This window comes from Myotis yumanensis, unplaced genomic scaffold (assembly GCF_028538775.1).
Source record: "Myotis yumanensis isolate MYYU_CA2020_CCGP unplaced genomic scaffold, mMyoYum1.0.hap1 SCAF_2, whole genome shotgun sequence".
Lineage (NCBI taxonomy): Eukaryota > Metazoa > Chordata > Mammalia > Chiroptera > Vespertilionidae > Myotis > Myotis yumanensis.
This window is the reverse complement of record NW_027223753.1, coordinates 182,066,058-182,087,047: the sequence shown is the minus strand read 5'-3', so window position 1 is coordinate 182,087,047 and position 20,990 is coordinate 182,066,058. Positions and strand designations below refer to the sequence as shown.

The following is a 20,990-nucleotide window of genomic DNA, read 5'->3' as shown; positions in this document are numbered from 1 at the left end:
CTTGGACAAAAGCTAAAAAAAGCTTCAGAAATCACTTTGAAGGACTGTTCATCAAGGCTCTTAAACAGAGTGAGCGTAGGTGGGAAACCCATTGTCCAAAGTCAACAGAAAGTACAGTCAACGCTCTGTATCCTGGGGAGTGCAGGTTGGGTTTCCTGAGGGGGACATAGAGCTGTCACTCACTCAGAACTTTCCAGCTTCCAGTTTTCTGTCTCGACAGGTTTGATTTTTTTGGAAATGATTCAGCTTTGTTTCAGTCTAGAGTTTTGTTTGTGTGTTTGCTAAAAGACCTAAAGACAACCTGCGATGTATACTCTGAAGACAAATTATTTTAACAAGTGTTATCCAATTTTCAGTGTTTCTCAGCAATTTTTACAGGGTTTTACATTCTTCTCTCATTATTTCTCAAACGCCTGCCACTCCTTTCAAATTACAGTAGCTCCGACTACACTTTATAGTATATAAATGTGACAAAAATCCCTTAGAGTACAAGCCTGTCTTTATATTTTGATGATCCTTTTTATTCCCCCCACAATAGATTGGCATTGCCATTGACTAACCTAGAAACTTTCAGAGAGTCCTCAAGGACTTTCTGGTTCTCTATTCTGCTATTCCTTTCAGGTGTCCAATTTTTCTCGCTATGATTCTTTTCAATAGTATCCAGGTATGGCTTGCATGTTTGTGTTTCCATGTAGCAAAACCCAAGTTTTCCCTAAAGCTCAGTGCAAATGCTATCCTCTCCATAGAAAAGCCTTTCAGTGTTCTACTGGGACAGCCTCGCCTGACTCTGTCTACCATGCTTTAGGCACTTACATGCTCCTTGGCATTGTGGTATGGTTCTGAGGTAGAGTATAAGCAACTTAGATTTTCATTAGAATGTATTGTTTCCAATTTATTTTTATTTTATTTCAATTATTTGATATCTTCTTTTTGACCCAGAAGAAAAACACAGACACATATGTACTGTGTGGTTGTCAGGTGTAGCGTTCTATATGTATTCGTTTAGACTAACTTCCTAAATCCTCTCATTCAGATATTCTATATCATATTATTAGTTTTAAAATATTTTACTGTGAGTATAGATTTTACCTCGTAGTTCTGCCAATTTTTTTTAAAAATATATTTTATTGATTTTTTACAGAGAGGAAGGGAGAGAGATAGAGAGTTAGAAACATCGATGAGAGAGAAACATCGATCAGCTGCCTCCTGCACATCTCCTACTGGGGATGTGCCCGCAACCCAGGTACATGCCCTTGACCGGAATCGAACCCGGGACCCCTCAGTCCGCAGGCCGACGCTCTATCCACTGAGCCAAACCGGTTTCGGCTGCCAATTTTTGATATATTTATATTTTAGGTCATTTCTTAGATATTTGTAAATTTGAATACTGTATATTGTATCTTCCTGGTTGGTTACAATACTTATCAAATGAAATGATCTTTCTTTTAGATCTATAAGGCTTGTCTTAAATTTGATTTGTCTGATTTAACTTAATTACACTCACTTTTTTAGTAGTAACTTTATGCTATATCTTTTAAACTTTTAACCTTTCTGTATCTTTACTTTTTAACATGAATTATGAATAGCAATTAATTTGTATTTAAAATATAATCTGATCATCTTTTAACTGGAGCATCAAGTCCTACATTTAATGTCATTGCTAATGCATTTATGCTCATACTTTTGATCTAAATTTCTTCAGGGGTTCAGTGCCCTTATCCTATCCAGCCTTTTTCTCAGATTTTCCCAAGCTAGATTCCTCTACTTTATGGTCATTTTGGCTCCTACTACACAAGCCTCCACAGAGGCATTTCCCCTTCACTGTTTACCCCCACCCCTCACCACCACCACCCATTAATCTGCAGGAACAGCAGGTTGTTCCCTGGGGAGATTGGAAAGCCTGGCTTTCCTGCCTACTGGGATGTCCAGTGTGACTGAAATTGACCCTCCCTAGTTAATCTGGCTTAATGTCTGATTACATTTGATTCCTTCCTTTGTTAATAACTAAATAGTCACCTATGCTAACATTTCCCCCTCAAGAATCCTGGACCCTTGCCTTTTACAAGGAGAGATGGATGGGGGTCTCATTTTCTGTAGCTTCTTCCAGCTGTGAAGAGAGGTGTAGTCCTGCCTATCCCTGGGCCCAGAGATGCTTGCTATCTGCCAAAAAGAAGAAGGGAGTCAAAAGAGGAGGGGGGCCTATACATGGGGGAAAGGGGTTTTGTAAGTTCCAGGTCAGTCTGTTACTCTCCTTGGAAGACAGCATGCACAACGCCTAGAGGCTGGCACTGTTGGACATCCTAGAGGTGACAGATTTGACAAGAAGGTTGAAAAAGCATGGACGAAAATGAAGAGAATTATAGCAACTAAAGGTCTGATGAGAAGTAAGAACCAGATGATAGAGAGAGGGACTGACTTTATAGTGCGCAAGATTAAATTGGAGCGGGGGCTTCCCTGGACAAAGGTGTGTCACACCTATCTGAAGCCTGTTTACCAAACTCAGTTCAAAGGAGGCCAAGGGCAACAGCCTAAGATCTCCTTCCTGAAGCAGGTTGTTTCTGTCTGGATCTTTTGGGCAGAAAGGAAAAGCTGCTTTTGGTGGCAGAATTTTGGTCCCTTCAGTCCCACCTTTTAAATAATAAAGTTTTGCATTCCAGAAGCAAAGCCCATACACCACTTCACATTTCACCTGCTCAACCATCTTGTTTCACCCGATAACAAGTCAGTGCAGCTAAGCTGCTGAGTGTCATTTCAGGAGGCAGCAATGTAGGCTGGGCTTCCAAAGTGAAGTTTATATTGTGTAAACAAGTAATCAGGTATGTAAGAAGGTTTATGCCTATGAAAACAAAAGAGAAAAAAATGAAAGTTAATGATCAGAGCAAATTATTAATCCATTTTGGAGGCTACTGTAAGGTGAAAATGTTTTTAGATGTAAGGCTCAAAAGTTTATTTTGCTGGAATGAAAAGAAAGCAAGCAGTGACAACCTGAAAAGTCCTCTGTCTGAAGTTTGAATATTTCTAGTGATATCATCAGGTGCTCAGGTAAATTTGGTATGGCATACACAGTGTCAAGAAAAATAGTTTTAGTTCTTAGTAATTCCACGTCCAAAGATGGGATAAAAATGAAACATTAGTTTGGATGCTTGAAGAAAACTAGAAGAATTCAGGATCCAGTTCAATTTCTAGTTGAAAGACAAAAATTTGAAGACAATGAACTTAACTAGAGTCTAAAATCCACAACTGGACATTATGATTTAAACACAATTTCTCCCCTTAAAATTAACCTTATTTTTATTAAAGAGCTAAATGAAGATCAATTTATTGACTGCATTAAGTCCAGTTTCAATTCAGTCAGATTATTTGCATAAACACAAGAAGAATAGCAATTGATCATATCAGTTCTTTTAATTCTGTTTTGCTGGGATCACATAAGGAATCTCCAGATTGAGCTTTAATTACCCTCTCAGGAAGTGACTATGAAGTTTCCCCTTCCTAGTTACTCCAGCTTAATGCCTGATTCCATTTGTTCCCTTCCTTTGTTAATAACTACCTATGCTAACATTACCATCTCTCTCTACTCCTTCCATTTATTGGTATATTTATTTTCATATTCTATTTTATACCTATTATTTATTTTCACTTTTTAAAAATGTTGTCTGCCTATTTGTTTATTGCTAATACATTTTCTTCCCATGTTGAGTTTAATTACAATGCTTACTTCTAAATTAACATACTGTTTCAGTATCTTTATTTGGGTAGTTTATGTGTTCATTGTACTAACTTTCTTTCATGTGGGTTGTGGACCTCAGGTAAGTTGGCATTTTGGTGGGAGATCATGTTTCCCTGGACGTATCAGCTACAACTCCTGTGACTTACAGGAGGACGGAGTGAAGTTAGGCCCCTGTTTATATCTTCCGTGATGTGTACAGTGAGAGAGAGTCTATGTGTTCTCAGGTACTATGCAACTATTCGAAACCACCCTCAGTTTTTGCCAGTTCACTAGGCATCCTTAATTTTCAGGGATCCAATGTTATACAATGAAGCGACAGTCTCCTTAGGTTTTAATTTCACCAGCTTTGGGAAGGTGGAAGAGAGAAGGAAATACCCAAGAGTTCAGGTTTGCTCAAGCTTCTTCACAACAGCATTTCATCCCAGCAGATGTGAGGAGGCTTTTCTAAACCAATTTTGATTTCATTTATTAATCTTTCCTTTTGGATATGTTGTCCACAAATACACACATTTTACCAAGTTGGATTATCCTGTGTACCTCTTTGTATGTTGTTCTTGTCATTTATAATATACCATGGTCTTAAGTATTATTTTACATTTTAGCAGCCACACATTTTATTATACTTGTCTAAGTAATTTCCATGTTTGGGATACTTAGGTTGTTTTCTGTAATTTATATTATAAACTATACTGCAAAGAGTTTAATTATTCTTATAGGATAAGTTCCAAGGCACAGGATTGCATTGTTATTTCTATGAAAACGAATATTGCTTTACCAATAGGTTGTTCGAATTAGCAATGCCAGTAGTAGTAGATGCATTATGAGAGTGAAAGTTTATTCAAGAACTTACTGACATTCATTATTAAAATTCAAAATGTGATCATGGTGCTGCTTCTATTGAAAGAAAAAGGACTCTGCAATTTTGTTTACAATTATGGATATGGAATAATAGAAAACAATACTTATTAGAATCAACATGATATATTTAGGTGTAAATAAAATTTGGATAAAATATGTGTTTTGTTATGTTACAAGTCATCATGTGGAGCGGGGCTTTGCCCAGTGATACATAAGGAAGTCCTATCAGTAAGAAAGATCCCATGTAAATACAGTATCTTTCTCAAGACTCCAGAATGTAGAAGAGGGCAGGATAATATGAAATCATCCATATAAATAGTTTAGGAACTCTGTATGATATAGAAGGGAAAATGTTTTCAAAAGCAAATATTAAAAGAGATTTTCAAATACCCAGAAACAAAAATGAAGACAGAACAAAGAACCAAAAAAAATAATCAAAAGAGCTGACACTGTGGTTGCCTTGTGTTGGGAGGTTATGGATCCTGATTAATTACGGTGGGGACATAGTAATCACATTGGGACAAAAAGCATGATTATGTTTCCATAAGGAAGTTGTAATAACATTCCTATGTAAAATCAAGACCATGGGGTGAAAGTGGGAACGCTAGAAAGAAATCTACCTACTGTTGGAGAAATGCTTTCTTCTGTCTGAGTTCTGGTTGAAAAAAAAAAAATTAAATCTGCATTTAGAAATCAAACTCCCTGGCTCACACTTTTTATTACCATTGTAGTATAGAAAATCCAAGCCAAGAAATTCTCATAAAAATTGTCTCTAATCCAGATAAGTTCCTGGGGTGCCTGGCAAAAGTAAATGTAATGCTGGGAAAATATGTATCAGAGAAACACTAAGCCAAAGAAAGGCTAAGTAATTATATTAATATCAAAGGGCGGGGGAGGACTGTAGAGAAATATTGGGATAGAGAAGATATGAAGAAAAAAATTTATGTATTTTTATAGAAATAAGAAAATCATAGCAATTCCAAATTGTATACAAGAAATTAGTCTAAAATATACAACGAAAAATTTTATAGTATGGCTAGGATAAACTGACATTACATGGGAAATTTTAACATCCTATATAATAAAGATGTAATATGCAAATGGACTACATAACGACCGGATTACGGATCAGCAGGAGGGTGGGGCAGTGAGCTACAAGCTGGCAGCTGAGAGAGCTACCGGGGTGGGGGAAGGGGGGTGGGGGGAGCTACAGGAGGGCAGCAGCGCGCTACTGGTGAGCTACTGGTGCACAGATTCATGTGAAGAGCTACTAGTCTATAATAAAGCATAATATGCAAAATGACTGAATGACTGAACAGCAGAATGTCTGGACAACCTTCCAGATGAACACTCTATGACATGCACTGGTGCCAGACCAGCCAAGGCAGGTGTGATGTGATTGGCTGGGGGCCCCTGCCATCACCCCACGATTGCCCTGCAGAGGGAGGCCCAGGGCACCCTCTACAGGGCGATCGATGAGGGGGCTCTACGATTCATCACAGAGGGAGGCCCAGGCCACCGGCTGGCAGGGTGATTGATTTGCAGGGCGGGGCTCTGCAATAGCCCCAAAGAGGTAGGCCCAGGCCACCCTCTGCGCAGTGGTCCCTCGCGTCGCCCTGGTCGGGTGGGTGGGGCCTCCCTCTTCTGAGTGATAGATTGCACAGCCCTGTGATCCATTGCCCCACAGAAGGAGGTCTAGGCCACCTGACCAGCGGCCGCAGAGGGAGGCCCAAGCCACCCAGTTGGCAGTGCTGTGGTGGGTGGGCAGGGCCTTCTTCTGCTGGAGGATTGATCTGGGGGCCATGTGATTAATTGCCCCACAGAGGGAGGCCCAGGACACTGGCCAGCGATGTTGTGGTGGTTGTATGAGGCCAGCCAGCGATTGCCCAGCAGAGGGAGGCTCAGGCCAGCCAAGTGATGGAACCCCATGCCTGTTGCCAGCAGAGAGAGGCTACTGGTCGTGGGGGGAATAGAGGGGAGTGCAGCAAAGAGGGCAAGCAGTGGCAGCATGGCAGGGGCAGGGGCAGGGCCAGCTGCTGGCAGCCTGGGGAAGGAAAGCACTGATAGGCCCCGATTGCGGGCCAGGCCTAGGGACCCTACCTGAGGGGTCCCGGATTGCGAGAGGGCACAGGCTGGCCTAAGGGACACCTCTCCTGTGCATGCATTTCATGCACCAGGCTTCTAGTATATCAATAATCTAACAGGGAAAATACATAGAACAATAAAGTTATAGCCACACATTTTTTCAAGCTTGGACATATACATGGAATGCTTCAGCCATATCATAGGGAACACACATTAATAATATGGGACATTTATAAAAAATATTTATTTTCTACTTATCAGATGTAATTACCCATAGAGTCACAAAGCAAATTTCACCTAATATCATAGTATCAGTAGCATACAGACTTTGTTTTTTATACATAATTAACACTTGGAGTGCGGGAAATGAGTTAAGTCGGCTCGCGTGAATTGCGCGTACTCCGCGGGAGCCGTCTTAACTCGGTTCATATAGATTTGCGGTGGAGTGCGGGAAACGTGTAAACTCGGGCCGATTGTAACTGCGTATTACCAAATATTTGTTTGTTTGCCGTTCACAAAGATACCTACCTGCGTATGCGAACCGTTTCATACCCATTGGGGTAATAGGTATCATAAAAATCCCTGATTTTGCGCGGGAAACCGAAATAATTGCCCGCGCCATCTTATATTTTGGCGGGAAATTCACCCGACACCGTAGTGTTAAGTTAGACATCAATATCAAAACAGTAAGATACATCTCATATTTAAATATTTTAAAAATTACCTTAATACATATGTAGAAAGAATTTCAACAGAAATTTAAAATGTTGGAATCATAATATAATAACATAGATCAAAATTAATGTACTATTACTACATAGAAAATTTGTAGCCTTAAATGCATATGTATGTGAAAATGTGAATATATATATATATATATACACACTAGAGGCCCAGCACACAAAATTCATGCACGGGTATGGTCCCTAGGCCTGGCCTGCAATCTGGGCCATATTCCCCAGCTGCCCGCAGCCAGTCCTGCCCCCCGCCGACACCACCCTTGGTTCCCCATTCGTCATCAGGTGATTGGTGCCTGACGGCCAGGAGAAGGGACCAAGAGGTGGTCAGTGTGCCTCATAGTGACTGGTCCAGCGGTTGTTCTGGTCATTATGCCATTAGGGTCAATTTGCATATCACCCTTTTATTATATAGGATATATATATATATAGAGAGAGAGAGAGAGAGAGAGAGAAAGAGATGAAAGGTAATGAACTAATTTAACTTAAGAAGATAGGAAAAAAATAAGAGAATATATTGAAGTAAAATTTAGCAAAACCAACAAGTATAAAACAAAATTGATGTGAAAAAATAATAATAATGATTAATTATGAACTCCAAAATGTGTTCTTTAGGAATATTGATAAATTAACTTATTTTTAGCAAAAGTGATGAAGGATAAAAGGCATAATTAAGTTAATTTTAGAAATAGAAAAGAAGACAAAATGGCATTAAGTGGCAGTTATTTTTTTAAAGCATAAGAATAGAATGAACAACTAAATGCAAATCAATTTAGAAGAAAAACATCTTAAAAATCTGAATATACTTATAATCATTTTAATAATATTTGTTTGCAAATATTAAAGAAATGAAATGAAATAAGAATATAAAAATATATATCATTCCTCCCCACCCCTCTTCACAGAAGGTATCAGGATCAAATAGGTTTATGCATGAATCCTAGCACTCCTTCGTAAAATGGATGATCACTCATGCTATATAAACTTTTACAGAATCTATGAAAAGGAGCAAAGATTTCTAAATATTTGTGAGATTGCCCTAGCCAGTTTGGCTCAGTGGATAGGCCTTGGCCTGCGGACCAAAGGGTCTCAGGATTCAATTCAGGTCAAGGACAGTTACCCTAGTGGCAGTCTCCTTCCTGCATGGGCCCTGGTCAGACTCATGCAGGGGCAACCAATCAATGTGTTTCTCTCACATCAATGTTTCTCTCTGTCTTTCCCTCTCTCTTCCACTCTCCCTAAAAATCAATGGAAAAATATCCTCAAGTGAGGATTAACAACAACAAAAAATTGTGAAATTGTATAATACAGATATCAAAATAAGAAAAGAACAAATGAGAAGTGAAGTGGTCAGTCACATAAATATATATGCAAATATCCAAAAACAGTAATAACATAATACAGAATACAGATGACCAAACAGAGTTCATTCCGGGAACATATGCATTTTATTTCACAATATAAAGTGAAAAATCTTACAATTATTTCAAAACATTATTCAACAATTCTTTATAATAAAACCTCTTATCAAAGTAAGAATAGAAATGATCTTTCTCATCTAATAAAGGAACATTTCCAGAAAAGTATAGAAAACATATTTTTTAAAATAATAAAACCTTGGTAACATATTTAAAGTGAAAAACACAAAGCAAGGACCAAAGAATGCTGTTCTCACTGTTCCCGTTCCACACTGCACTGGCAGTCCTAGGCAAGATGATGCAAACAGTCAGTCAAAGCTATGGAAATGTGAAAGGAATAAACACAATTATCCTTTTTCAATAAGTAATTGTTTACCTTGAAACTAAGAAAATAAAAACCCTATAATTAAGTATTAGAATATACAGGAGATTAATAAAAAGGCTCATTGTAAGACCAGGATGCAAAATTAAATAGCATGCTTTTACACAATAGAATATGTTATACATGTTATAATTTGTTAACAGAGAAACTAAAAATAAATGTATTAACAGTTGTATAAAACCTTTATGAAGAAAAAAAAACAAACTTTATTAAAGCAACTGAAATAAATTGAGAGACATAGCGTGTTCATTGATGGAAGACTCAGTATAATTTCCTCAAATGGGTATATTACTTTAATGCAATCCTAATAAAATCCTGAAATGACTTTTCATGATACATGCCAAACTAATATATAAGTTCATATGAAAATAATGGTCCATAAGTATCCCCAAAATTGAGTAATAATAATTACATGAGTATAATGATGATGATTATTGAAGACCCATCATTTCATTCATTATAAAGTTATATTAATTTAAAAAGTATGGCACTGGTTAAAATCAAATGTAATAGCAAGGCTATAAACAAATCCATATATGAATTAGATCTCGTTATATGACAGCAGCTTAATTAATACTTCAATAAATTAAGTGAGAATAATTGGCTATCCATAGGGCAGAGGTAAAGTTAAGTTTTACTTCATAACAGATTCTGTCTGGATTAAATACACAAATTTGAAAATTCATCTTTAAAATATTTGAGGAACATTTTCCTGACATCAGAATGAGAAAGTTTCCTGCATAACACAAAACAAAACAAACAACCTCCCTAGTACTCAGTATTGACAAATTTGAACATATTAATATTTTAAAATATAATAATTAGCAAGAAAATGAAAATCACAGGTTGAAAAATATTTTAATACATATAATGAACAAGTGCATAATATTACAATTAAAAATTGTACAAAAATACCTAAATGATAAACAAGTTAAGGAAAAATGGTTGAAGAATAAACTGGAATTATGAATATACATACAAAAAATTGTTCAACCTCACTAGTAAACAAGGCAATGCAAAATAAGACAATAATGAAATTTTTGTACACATCAAAATGTCAAAATTTAAAAGTCTTTGGAGCAATTTCTACATAGCTAATAAAGTTGAAGTTACCCACACTATATAATAATTCAGAAATTCTACTTCTAGTTATCTATTTGAGAATGCGTGGCACACATATACAAAAAAATGTAAAATGTTCTTTGCCACATGTAATGCTGAAAATTTGTAAATGACCTCACTAATCCTCAGTAATAGAATTGTAGCATAAACTGGGTTGATTCTACAACCAAATACGTCTTAGCAGTTAAAATGAATGCTATAGATCTCCATTTACTTTTATGAAAAATGTAATGCTAAGTGGAAAAAAAATAATTTGTATAAATTGGAATAGCCTGTAAAATAATTGAGTCTTCCTGTCTGTGTGTGCCTATGCCCATATATACCTACATCTATCTGTCTGCTTATAAATCTATCCACCTATCTATATCTATATAACAAAAAACTGGAAATGATTAACAACCTTAAAGAACTAAATTTATAAGACTGTAGTTATTTGTCCATTGGGAAAGGGTATGATGAAGGATCCATAGTAAAATAAAATGTTAAAAGCAGGTGTGGATCATCATCATATATTATATTATTTGTATTTGTTTATATATGATGAAGTTCTCATAATAAAAAAGGGAGTCTTACAGTGAGATGCTTTATTTTTCAGATAAAAAAATGTTTATATAAAGACCTGGTTTGAGTCCCAGTTTTGCTCCTATGTGCTTCATTCTGTAAATGAGGATAATAGAAGATATTTAACTTGGTGGTTTAGAAAATTATTGAGATCCAATGAAAATTAGCGTGTGTGTGTGAAAGTGGCTATTATAAATTTTAAGCACTGTATTAATATAAGGAATATTTGCAAGCAGTATATTGCACATTTGTATTAATTGTACATGCACATTTGTATATATTGTAAGGTTTTCTTATTGCTGAATTACCCCCCAAAAAAGAATATTTGATCTTAGAACAGACAAAAGTCCTCATCCATATCTAACTAAAGAATAAGCTGGAAAGATTTTTAAGAAACTATATGATAATGATTATTTTATCTAATGTTCACTTACCTGGACTATTTGGAACAGACTTAGAAAAGGGAATTAAACCCATATTAAAAACAAACATATGAGTCCAACTATATGATATTTTTGAAAAGGCAAAAATTTGGAGACATTTAAAAGATCAGTGGTTGCCAGGAACTCAGGAGCGAGGGTGGAGGGAAAAGATGAATAGGTAAAGCACAGGAGATATTTTGGGCAATGAATCTATCCTGTATGATGTGTATGATTACTATTCGGTAATGTTGGATGCATATCATTGTGCATTTGTCAAAACCCATAGGAGTGCACAAAACGAAGTGTGATCTTCAGTAAAAACATATTAATATTGCCTTATTAATGCAATAAATGTATCACACTAATGAGAGATGTTAATAATTGGGGAAAGGGAAAGGATATTTAGAACTGTACTTTCTGTTAAGTTTTCTGTAGACCTGAAGCTATTCTAAACAACTAAGCTATATTAATGTAAAGTAAACAAAGATGCATAGCATTCAAATTGAAACCACCATCCTCAGGCTCTAAGCGGATTTCCTTTCTTCATGCATGGGGCACTCAGGTATTCTCTCAGGACCTCTTTACTCTTGTCTTAGTTATAATTTTAACAGACTCAGTATATGGATTTTCCATTTAACTTGTTAGTATGGTACAATCAAGGAAGAAACAACTTGTTTTTCCTAACAATTTTAGCTAGCAGTCGGAAGTGCCATTGGAAAGGCTGTCAGAACTAGAGCATGTCTATTTTAAATTAGCTGCTTGGTTATTGCCTCCCACCCCACCCCACCACTACCATCTGGCTGCCCTAGAGCCTCCCCTAGAAACCCCCTGACTTACAGATTCCACTAAATACAGGATTAACACGTTAACACCTAAAGCCTTCAGAGATCACTTTAGAACTGTGACTGGAGTCCCTCCTGATGGGTGCCTTTGCCTTATTTGTTATAAAAAAAATAATGTCAAGCATGAATAGAACTCAAAGAGGCAGGGCAATTGGTGGAGATTTAGACTACAGGAGAGAGACCTACAAACACAGGTGGAAATGAGGAATCTAATATTTGAAAATATGTATACTTAAGGTGTTCTTTTAATGTGTGTAATGCTTTACAGTTTTCAAAGTGATAATGTAACAATGCACCATACAGGAACATTTGAATTATATTCCGCATGTTCTTTTTCTGATGTTAGAAAAGAACCTAAAATTCTTTGGAATGGTTTATCTTCATATGTATTTTTCTTTCTTTAAAAATACGAGTTGTCCACATCTCCTCAAGGCCGTCTTCTATGTGCTCTCATGTTGAACTCCATTATATGTATCTCTAAATATGAACGTTAGAATTGCCTATGTTCGGCTCTGTAGTTCTATGAGGCTAGCAATTGCGTATTAGTCATCATTGCATAGCAGGTACTTAAAATAGAGTTATACAAAGTGTTGAATAAATATTTGTCAAAAAGGTGTAACTTCAGCTATCTTTAAAAACTTACTTATTCAGAATTATTTTGCTGATGATACTGGGTAAATACATTTGAATGTTTAAGAAAAGACATAAAATATAGAGAACAATCATCTTTATTTTTTTTTTCAGAAAAAATAATTGTCAACATGCAAGTTCAAACAGTCACAACATTCAACACAATTACTAATGTTGTTGGATATTTAAAGGGAGTGGCTTCTCCAGGTAAGTATGGTAAAGAATTTGCAATCTACATTTTACACAAAACATCACAAAGAATTGCTCTATAATAATTTAATAGCATAGTTAAATCTGCTCTCTTAGGTGTAACCAGAAGTTTATACCTCTCTAAGAGGGGGACAATATGAAACCATGAAGTGGATCTTTATTTTCTTTCTTATAATATCTCTTCAAAAGTAAATCATAGCAGTGAAGAAATCAAAACAAAATTAAACTGGCATGTGGCTGGTGACGATAAGCTGTACAAGCCAATGTCTTCTCTCTTTTTGTTTTCCCTTTATTCACTGTAACAGTGTCAAAGGTATTTTTATTTAAAAAATACTTTTTGAAAAAAATAAAATGTTTATGTTTTAATGACATGTGGGGCTTTTCTGTTTGCTTGCTTTTTCTTAAAATCTAATCCATTTATCTATGTCCTCTCTCTGACCCATGGTCCACTGACAATTCTGCCAAAGGGTTGCATGGCTTTAGGTTTCGAAGATGCTTATGAAAATGATCACCTGGTTACATTTTAAATAATTTACACTTTGTTACAGGATGCCGACTGAATCTTGGGCTAATGTTATACAGGCCAAAAAAGTAAAAATAACGGACACATATATTAAGAGATTAAAAGCAATACTTTCAAATACATTGTGAGATTGGATCACATATTACTGTCTGGTGCGCTTCGTATACAGTGTAGAATGCAACAAAGTTTTGAGTACACTTGTGCGACTTCTATTAATTTGTTTAGGACATTTACTCTAGCTCTCCTTGGACAGTATTCTCTATGACTTTAGTTAAATTGACCCTACAGTTGCTAATCCAGAGATTTCTGAGATCAAGTTTTATATCCCCTTAGTTTCTTACCAGACAACTCTTACAAAATTAATGGGAAGTATATATTTCCTCTGATTTACTTATTCTAGACATGCTGAACAATTTCTGCTCAATAACAGAAGATATACACACATTTCAAAATTCTTACCATTGAATTTTAACAAATTCCCCTAATAAGGATATCTAATTGAAGCACTAGAAATACAAAGGTTGGCAAAAGTTGGTTTATAGTTGTGACTATGCAAAACAGAGAGTTAATAAAGCTATTGTAATAATCATAACCTGCATGTTTTTTCCATACGAACATCTGTAGACCTATTTTTGCCCACCTCTGTATTTATCAACATCACTGCATTTGCAAGTTATTATTGAAAAACCAAATTGTACAATATTATATTAGCTTTAGTGTAAAAACTTCCCTTATAAAGATTCAATATAGAAAAAATATTTAATCAATTTACCAGTAGTATACTTCTGTGCATAACAGCAAAGCTTCTAATGTCTTTTTTAAGTCCTAAACTAAAACATCACATAATTTTAATGACTCTGAACATTAGAAACTATCATCAAACATTATTAAGATTTTTAGATTCTTGTTTATAATATACAATTCAAACAGAACTTTCACACATATCTGGGAAATGAGTGAATAAAGTCCCAGGGTTCCAACATTTGCAGACACACTATGTATATTGTTAATGAAATGTTGATGACATGTTGGCAGATCAAAGACACCGCTGGCTCCAATATCAGTGTGGAAATCTAAAATAGCTTCACACAGTGATGTTTCCCATGAGGTAGCCTTTTGATACCATGAGTCAACTGATGATTAATTTATTCTACACATATGTAGTACTTATTATGTATCAGGCACTGTTCAAAGTGCATTACAAATAATAGTTCACTTAAACTTGAGAACAATTGAATGCTGTATGTCCTATTTTTATTCCCATTTTATGGTTGAAGAAATTAATACATAGAATGATTAAATAAGCTTCCCACAGTCACACAACTAGTAAGTTGAATAACCTGGCTTCAAACCCATGCAGGCAGGCCTCAGAGTCTGCAAACTTAAGCATCAAGCTATGAGACATTCTCCTAATGCGGTGATACTCAATGAAGAAATCATTTTACACAAATGTGTAGGCCCACTAAGCAAATACATTTAGCTCTGTACCAATAACAGTCACTGACAAGAAAATCAGAGAAAACTCTGGGAGCATGTCTTTAGCCTACTTATTGATGACAGTAATCAGTAATGTACATTGAGTAGGCATTCCATGTGTCATTGAGACCTTTCTAAGAGCATATCTAATAGATTTTGTATGATTATATAAAATAAAATATGTGAAAAGGAGACTTTTAGAGTAATTGAATGCCTTTTGCTATTGTCGATTTTTTATTCTTGAGAGAAAGAAATGAGGCTAAAACTATAATTAATTCCCTAAATACTTATTGCAAAAATCCATACATAACTACCACATTTTTAATATTTAAAGCTACGAAATAACTGCTCCCTCAATGTATTAATAGTTCATTAATATTTACTGAGCATACAGACATTGTTTACAGGGCACTTCCCACTATGATTCTGGGAAAATGTTAGATAAAGGTTTCATTGTGGCATATTTGTATACCTCACTAATTAATATGCATGTCACAGAGGACAGTAATATGAATCTAAGCTTTGGGTTCATAATTGGGTTCAGCAGCTGCCTCTGCTTTGATATACACAGATGTGTGAATCAAGACAGGGGTGAAAAAATGTAAAGTAGTCTTAATTATTAGAACAATTTTGCATAATTGTTGCTCAGTTGTGCAAAAGGATTATGTAAATGTCATTAAGTTTATTGTTAGGGTTTATATTTTGTTTTAATGGCTCTTGTTTCTTTCTATTTCCAGACCGGTATATCATAGTTGGCAGCCACCATCATACTACATCCAGTTACAGGGGGCAGGAGTGGGCCAGCAGCACTGCCATAATCACAGCTTTCATCCAGGCCTTGATGTTAAGAGTGAAGAGAGGGTGGAGACCAGACCGCAGCATTGTTTTCTGTTCCTGGGGAGGAACAGAGTTTGGCAATATTGGCTCATATGAATGGGGAGAGGTAAATGTACATTCAATAGTATTCTCTCTCTCTCTCTCTCTCTCTCTCCCTCTCAGCAAAGTAGACAGAGTAAAATTGTCAAAGCCAAGGACAAGATTGTGAATTTCAATCAGGATGTCATATCTGCTAGGTTGCTGAAATCACTCAGAAGAATGAAGGGGGATTAGAGTTGGACCACAGTGAATTGTGTATGATCTGCCACTATTCGTATTGCTTCCAGATCTACAGACTCTAATATGCCCACAATAATGTTTACCTGGTTATTGCGTATCTCTGTAGACAGGTTGACAGGAACAGGGTAAGAAAGAATTAAATGATGCATACCATTAACCTTTCTTTTAAAACTTTCTAGCCATTATTTAGAATAAGGGAACTTTCTCCTATGTTAAATGTTTATAACCTTAGTATTATAATTTAGAGATGCAATATGGAGACTAGACTCAAAATAGTGTGTTTTTTTTTCCTTCCTCTTCTCCTCCCTTCCTCTACTCTTTCTTCTGTCTATTCTTCCAAACCTATCTCCCTGCTTCTTTCCTACCTACAGAAATACTTACCTACCTACCTTAAGAAGCCTTTGTCCAAATGAATGGGTCATGGGTAGAAAACAACTGGAATATTTAGTATCAAATGCTCCTATGTCTGTGTCTCACAGATGCACTGTTTTTAATGGGATATGACAGCTGATACTGGGATTGATGCCCGTCTCGCTCAGTCCCAATTGGCCAAACCCCAGCAGCCAGCTAACCTACCAGTCAGAGAGTGTCTGCCCCCTGGCTGTCAGTGCATGTCATAGTGAGCAGTTGAGCAGCCTTAGCATATCATTAGCATATTATGCCTTGGTTGAACGGCCGACTGGACGACTGGACACTTAGCATATTAGGCTTTTATTATATAGGATGAGAGTCCATAGGAAAAAAAATGTTTATGTTAGAAAAGGCTCTTCTTCAAAAAGATCAAGAACCCATATCCGAGAATATTTATGTATGTATATATATTTGACAACTAATTATGCACTTAGTCACTTTCTGTTTTTTATTGTGATTTTTTTTTTCATGATGTTTTGGGCAAAGATATTGAGGAAAGAAAATGTCGAATAAAATATATAGATTTGATTATTAGCTTTAAAAATATCCTCTTGCAAATTACTATGTCTTAGAAAATTATTTCAATACAGTTTATGAAGCCATTTTGCAACTATCTAGTTGAGAAGGAATTTAGAAACTATTAGTTTTCCTGTTCAAAATTTACTCTTATGAAAATGAAACGTTTTCTTTTAAACTGCATCCAATTTATGCTCTAAATACATCCCCTAGGGAAGATGAGTGAGGAAAAAATGTGTTGACATGTCCTATTGTTCTATTTAATTTTGTTTGCACAGGAACCTCTTGAAATCCACACATGTAATTAAAACAATTAGGCGGTTTTGGTCAATAAACTCAAAAATAAATTTCATAGTGATAGAGTTATTAGAGGTTTGACTCAATACTGATCTTGATCCTTGGGAAGGCTGATAACATTTTACTACATATGTTCTTTAAGAACTACCACTTATTCTGTGAAGAATCTTTATTATTTACAGGCTACCATGGAAATACTACAAATTTTACAGTCAAAAAAGTCCGAGTTCAAATCTTCTCTGCCACAAAACATGTGGACTTTTACAAGACTACCCTACCCAAGACTTGATTTATCAAATGAGTATACAGATGCCTATATCATGAGTGTCTCCTGAGAATTAAATGGACTAACATATAGACAGTGTCTATGGGCTAGTGTGCAAACAGCTGTTTTTCTGTAGTACTTTGCAACACTGGACTTTTAAAAAATGTTATGTATAAAGCTGAATACCTGAGTTAAAATTTACCCTTTATTTTTCTTTAAAATATTTATTTTAAATTAATTGTCTTTTCACCTCTCTTACAGAGGAATAGCTGAATTTTCAACATAAAATAGGAGTAACATTGATTCCATAAGGATTTCAGTCTTTTATCTGATAGTGTTGGAAGAAGAAATATATGTTCCTAAGACATGAAATAATACAATTTTTAGGATATTTCTATAGAACTGCCACCACTATAATTATCCATTAAATATTTGTTCAAGAAGAGGAGAAAAGTATCAGATGGACTTTTTACCTCTCTAGTAAAAGAGAATCATTGGTCATCAAATTTTGGGATTTAGCAAAGAAATGAGAAAGCTATTCTATTTGAATCATTTTATGCTACTAATGTGCGTGAAATATATCTGGTTTTATTTCAGTTAATATGTGCAGGGATACAATTGTATTATGCTCCATTTTTCTCAGAATAAAGAACCAGTTTGTGCAAAAAGTAACTCATTGCTTCACAGAAAGGGTTGGTTTATTAATCACTGAAGTAGTTTTCCCTTGCCTACTCTCTCATTCAAACACTATAAAATTAAGTGCCCTCACTTGACCAAAAATGTCATCCTGTATTTTAGAGGTGAATCTCATAATATGTTAACCATTTAAAAGCATATTATCTTAAAATTTGCCTCCAGAAAATATTTAAAATATTTTATCAAAATGTTATGTTTAATCCATCGCATTTATCCAAAATCATTTTATGACTTTGTGTACTCTTACTAAAAAGTATGACATTGCCCACAAAGTACTTGTACAATGTAATGATTTTAAGTAGAAAGTGTTTAGTATTTAATAAGTAACTGATTAAAAATCTGTTATTGTTATTTATGTTAGAGAAAGGTTATTTTTTTTTTTCATTTCAGGATTTCAGGAAGGTTCTGCAGAAAAATGTTGTGGCTTATGTTAGTCTCCATAATCCCATAAGGGGTAACTCAAGTCTATATTCTGTAGCTTCACCATCTCTTCAGCAACTGGTAGCAGAGGTAAGATGAACCGCTTGTTATAAAGTGATTAGGCAAAACTGCTGTTTTCTCTATAATTTAAGATTTCTTGATATTTTTTAATTTAAATTTTTCATTGTTGACACTATTGCAGATGTCTCCGATTCTCCCCCTTGTACCTACCTCCACCCAGCCTCGCCCCCTTCTGTATTCTTGTGCATTGGTAAAATAGGTGTGCTAATTTTCCTTGGATATTTATCTAGTTGTGGAATTGCTAGATCATAGGGTAGGCACATGTTTAACTTTTATAGATACTGTCAAAGATTCTCCAAAGTGCTTGTACCAATTCCACTATCATCATCAATGTATGTTTCCTGTCATCACCGACATTTAGTATGACTATTCTTATATGTATATGGTGGTATCATTTGGGTGTTTGATTTTAATTTCTCTGTTGATTAATAATATTAAGTACCTGCTTTCATATTCATATACTCATTGGCCATTTGGGTATCTTCTTCTGTGAAGGCTTATTTAAACCTTTTGCCTGTTCTTAAAACAGAGTTGTTCATATTTTTCTTATCTGTATGTCAGAGTTCTTTATATATTCTCTATACAAGACTTGTGTTGGTTAAATATTGTGAATTACTCTCCCACTCTGTGGCTTGACTTTTCACTCTCTTCCTGGTAGCAACACAATCTTTAATTATTAATCTTTCTTGTGGAAGTCTTCTAAACAGCATTTTTGGTTCTAGTATCTTATTACAAAGAACATGTTGAACTTAATTTATTTAGTATTTATGTTGAAGGAGCATTACAAACCTTTGTTATTCATTCTAATTCATGCACGTTTGAGTGGTTATTATATATATGCTTTGCATTCTATTGGGGACTATGGGATGTTCTATAGAAATGAATGGTGTGCGCAGGTTGCTTAAATGAGTACTGAATAAAGATTCTTTGCAATTGGAAAAAAGCTCTTTCCTAAAAAATAATTTTCATTTGCTTCTTAACTGTAGAATAAAGGACAGAGTGATTGGTGGCCTCTTAGTTAATAAAATGCAACTGCCTTTGAGCAAAATAAGATATGAAATGAAAGATAAAATAAGTTTTATCCCCCAAAATAATTTTAAACATTAGGATGCAATACAAACACATACATCTCTTTCTATATATTGCCATTCCACCTTTATTTTTTGAAATCATCTTTCATACATCACAGAATGTATTGATTTTGCCCTTGGAGAAACAGAATTTGATCATCCATATATTAGTCAGTGCTCTGTACATCTCAAATAAATAGTGATGACATTTCTAAGAGGTTATTTTAGGGAAGCCTGAAGCATCCGTACCTATGAAAGTAGTCAATCTAACTATAGTCTCCTTAAGTGTTGCTTTTGCATCACCTGCCAAAAGCTGGCAAACCTGATCAAAACTGAACAATTGCAACAATATTGTAAAACTGTCTACAGGATAAACAGTGTTGTTTTCTTTTTAAACTCTAAAAAGTTAGCAAAGATATATTTGTTTTATACGGCGTTTAAAAATAACAAACACGTTTTATTTTTCCATATACCAGGAACTCTTCACCAGAAAATATAGTACATATATCTCATTTCTACTACATGAGTTAGAGTATTGAGCCCATAATCCTACTACAGTAGCACTTCATTGTGAATACCCCAACTGTTGCAGAGCTCTATTGTATAATAAATTTTTATAGACAATCCAACTCTATATAACATTACTTTAAGTATGTAAGTACACAATAAGCATGTGAAATGCCTTGGGACTTATATTTTACCATGAACATAGGACATGCATAAAGAGCTCAAATATAGGGGCAAGTATGATAGGTGCTATACAGGAATTTATAGGAAAGAGACAGTGTGATTGGTTTAATTTAGAATTCTTCATTGTAGGACATTGACAAAAAGCTTGAATGTAATGATGATCTTGAAGAAATTTAACTACCAGTCTTTTCAAAACAGAATTCTTCAGTCATGTAAACCAGCTCCTCTTATTTATAGTGCTCTACCAAAGTATCTTTTCAAATCACATAAACTGATTTCCATTTTCTTATTCAAATCAAGGACACCAATGTATGCTTCTGATCCCTTCCAAACTCCCACAGCTCTATCTGTCACAGTACTTGTACAACTGCTACTAACTGCCTGCTATAGTGCTGGTTTTTATTCTGCTGGACCATGCCTTTATTTTATAGG

General features: G+C 35.3%; 1 protein-coding gene across 1 annotated transcript in view; it reads left to right on the top strand.

Annotated features, from left to right (window-relative positions):
* Positions 1-20,990, top strand: part of NAALADL2 (N-acetylated alpha-linked acidic dipeptidase like 2) — a 796,115-nt gene that overhangs the window by 487,240 nt on the left and 287,885 nt on the right. The window contains exons 7-9 of the mRNA XM_070403625.1: positions 12,902-12,994; positions 15,734-15,939; positions 18,688-18,807. Coding sequence (XP_070259726.1) covers positions 12,902-12,994; positions 15,734-15,939; positions 18,688-18,807 — 419 coding nt within the window. The remainder of the gene's footprint in view (positions 1-12,901; positions 12,995-15,733; positions 15,940-18,687; positions 18,808-20,990) is intronic.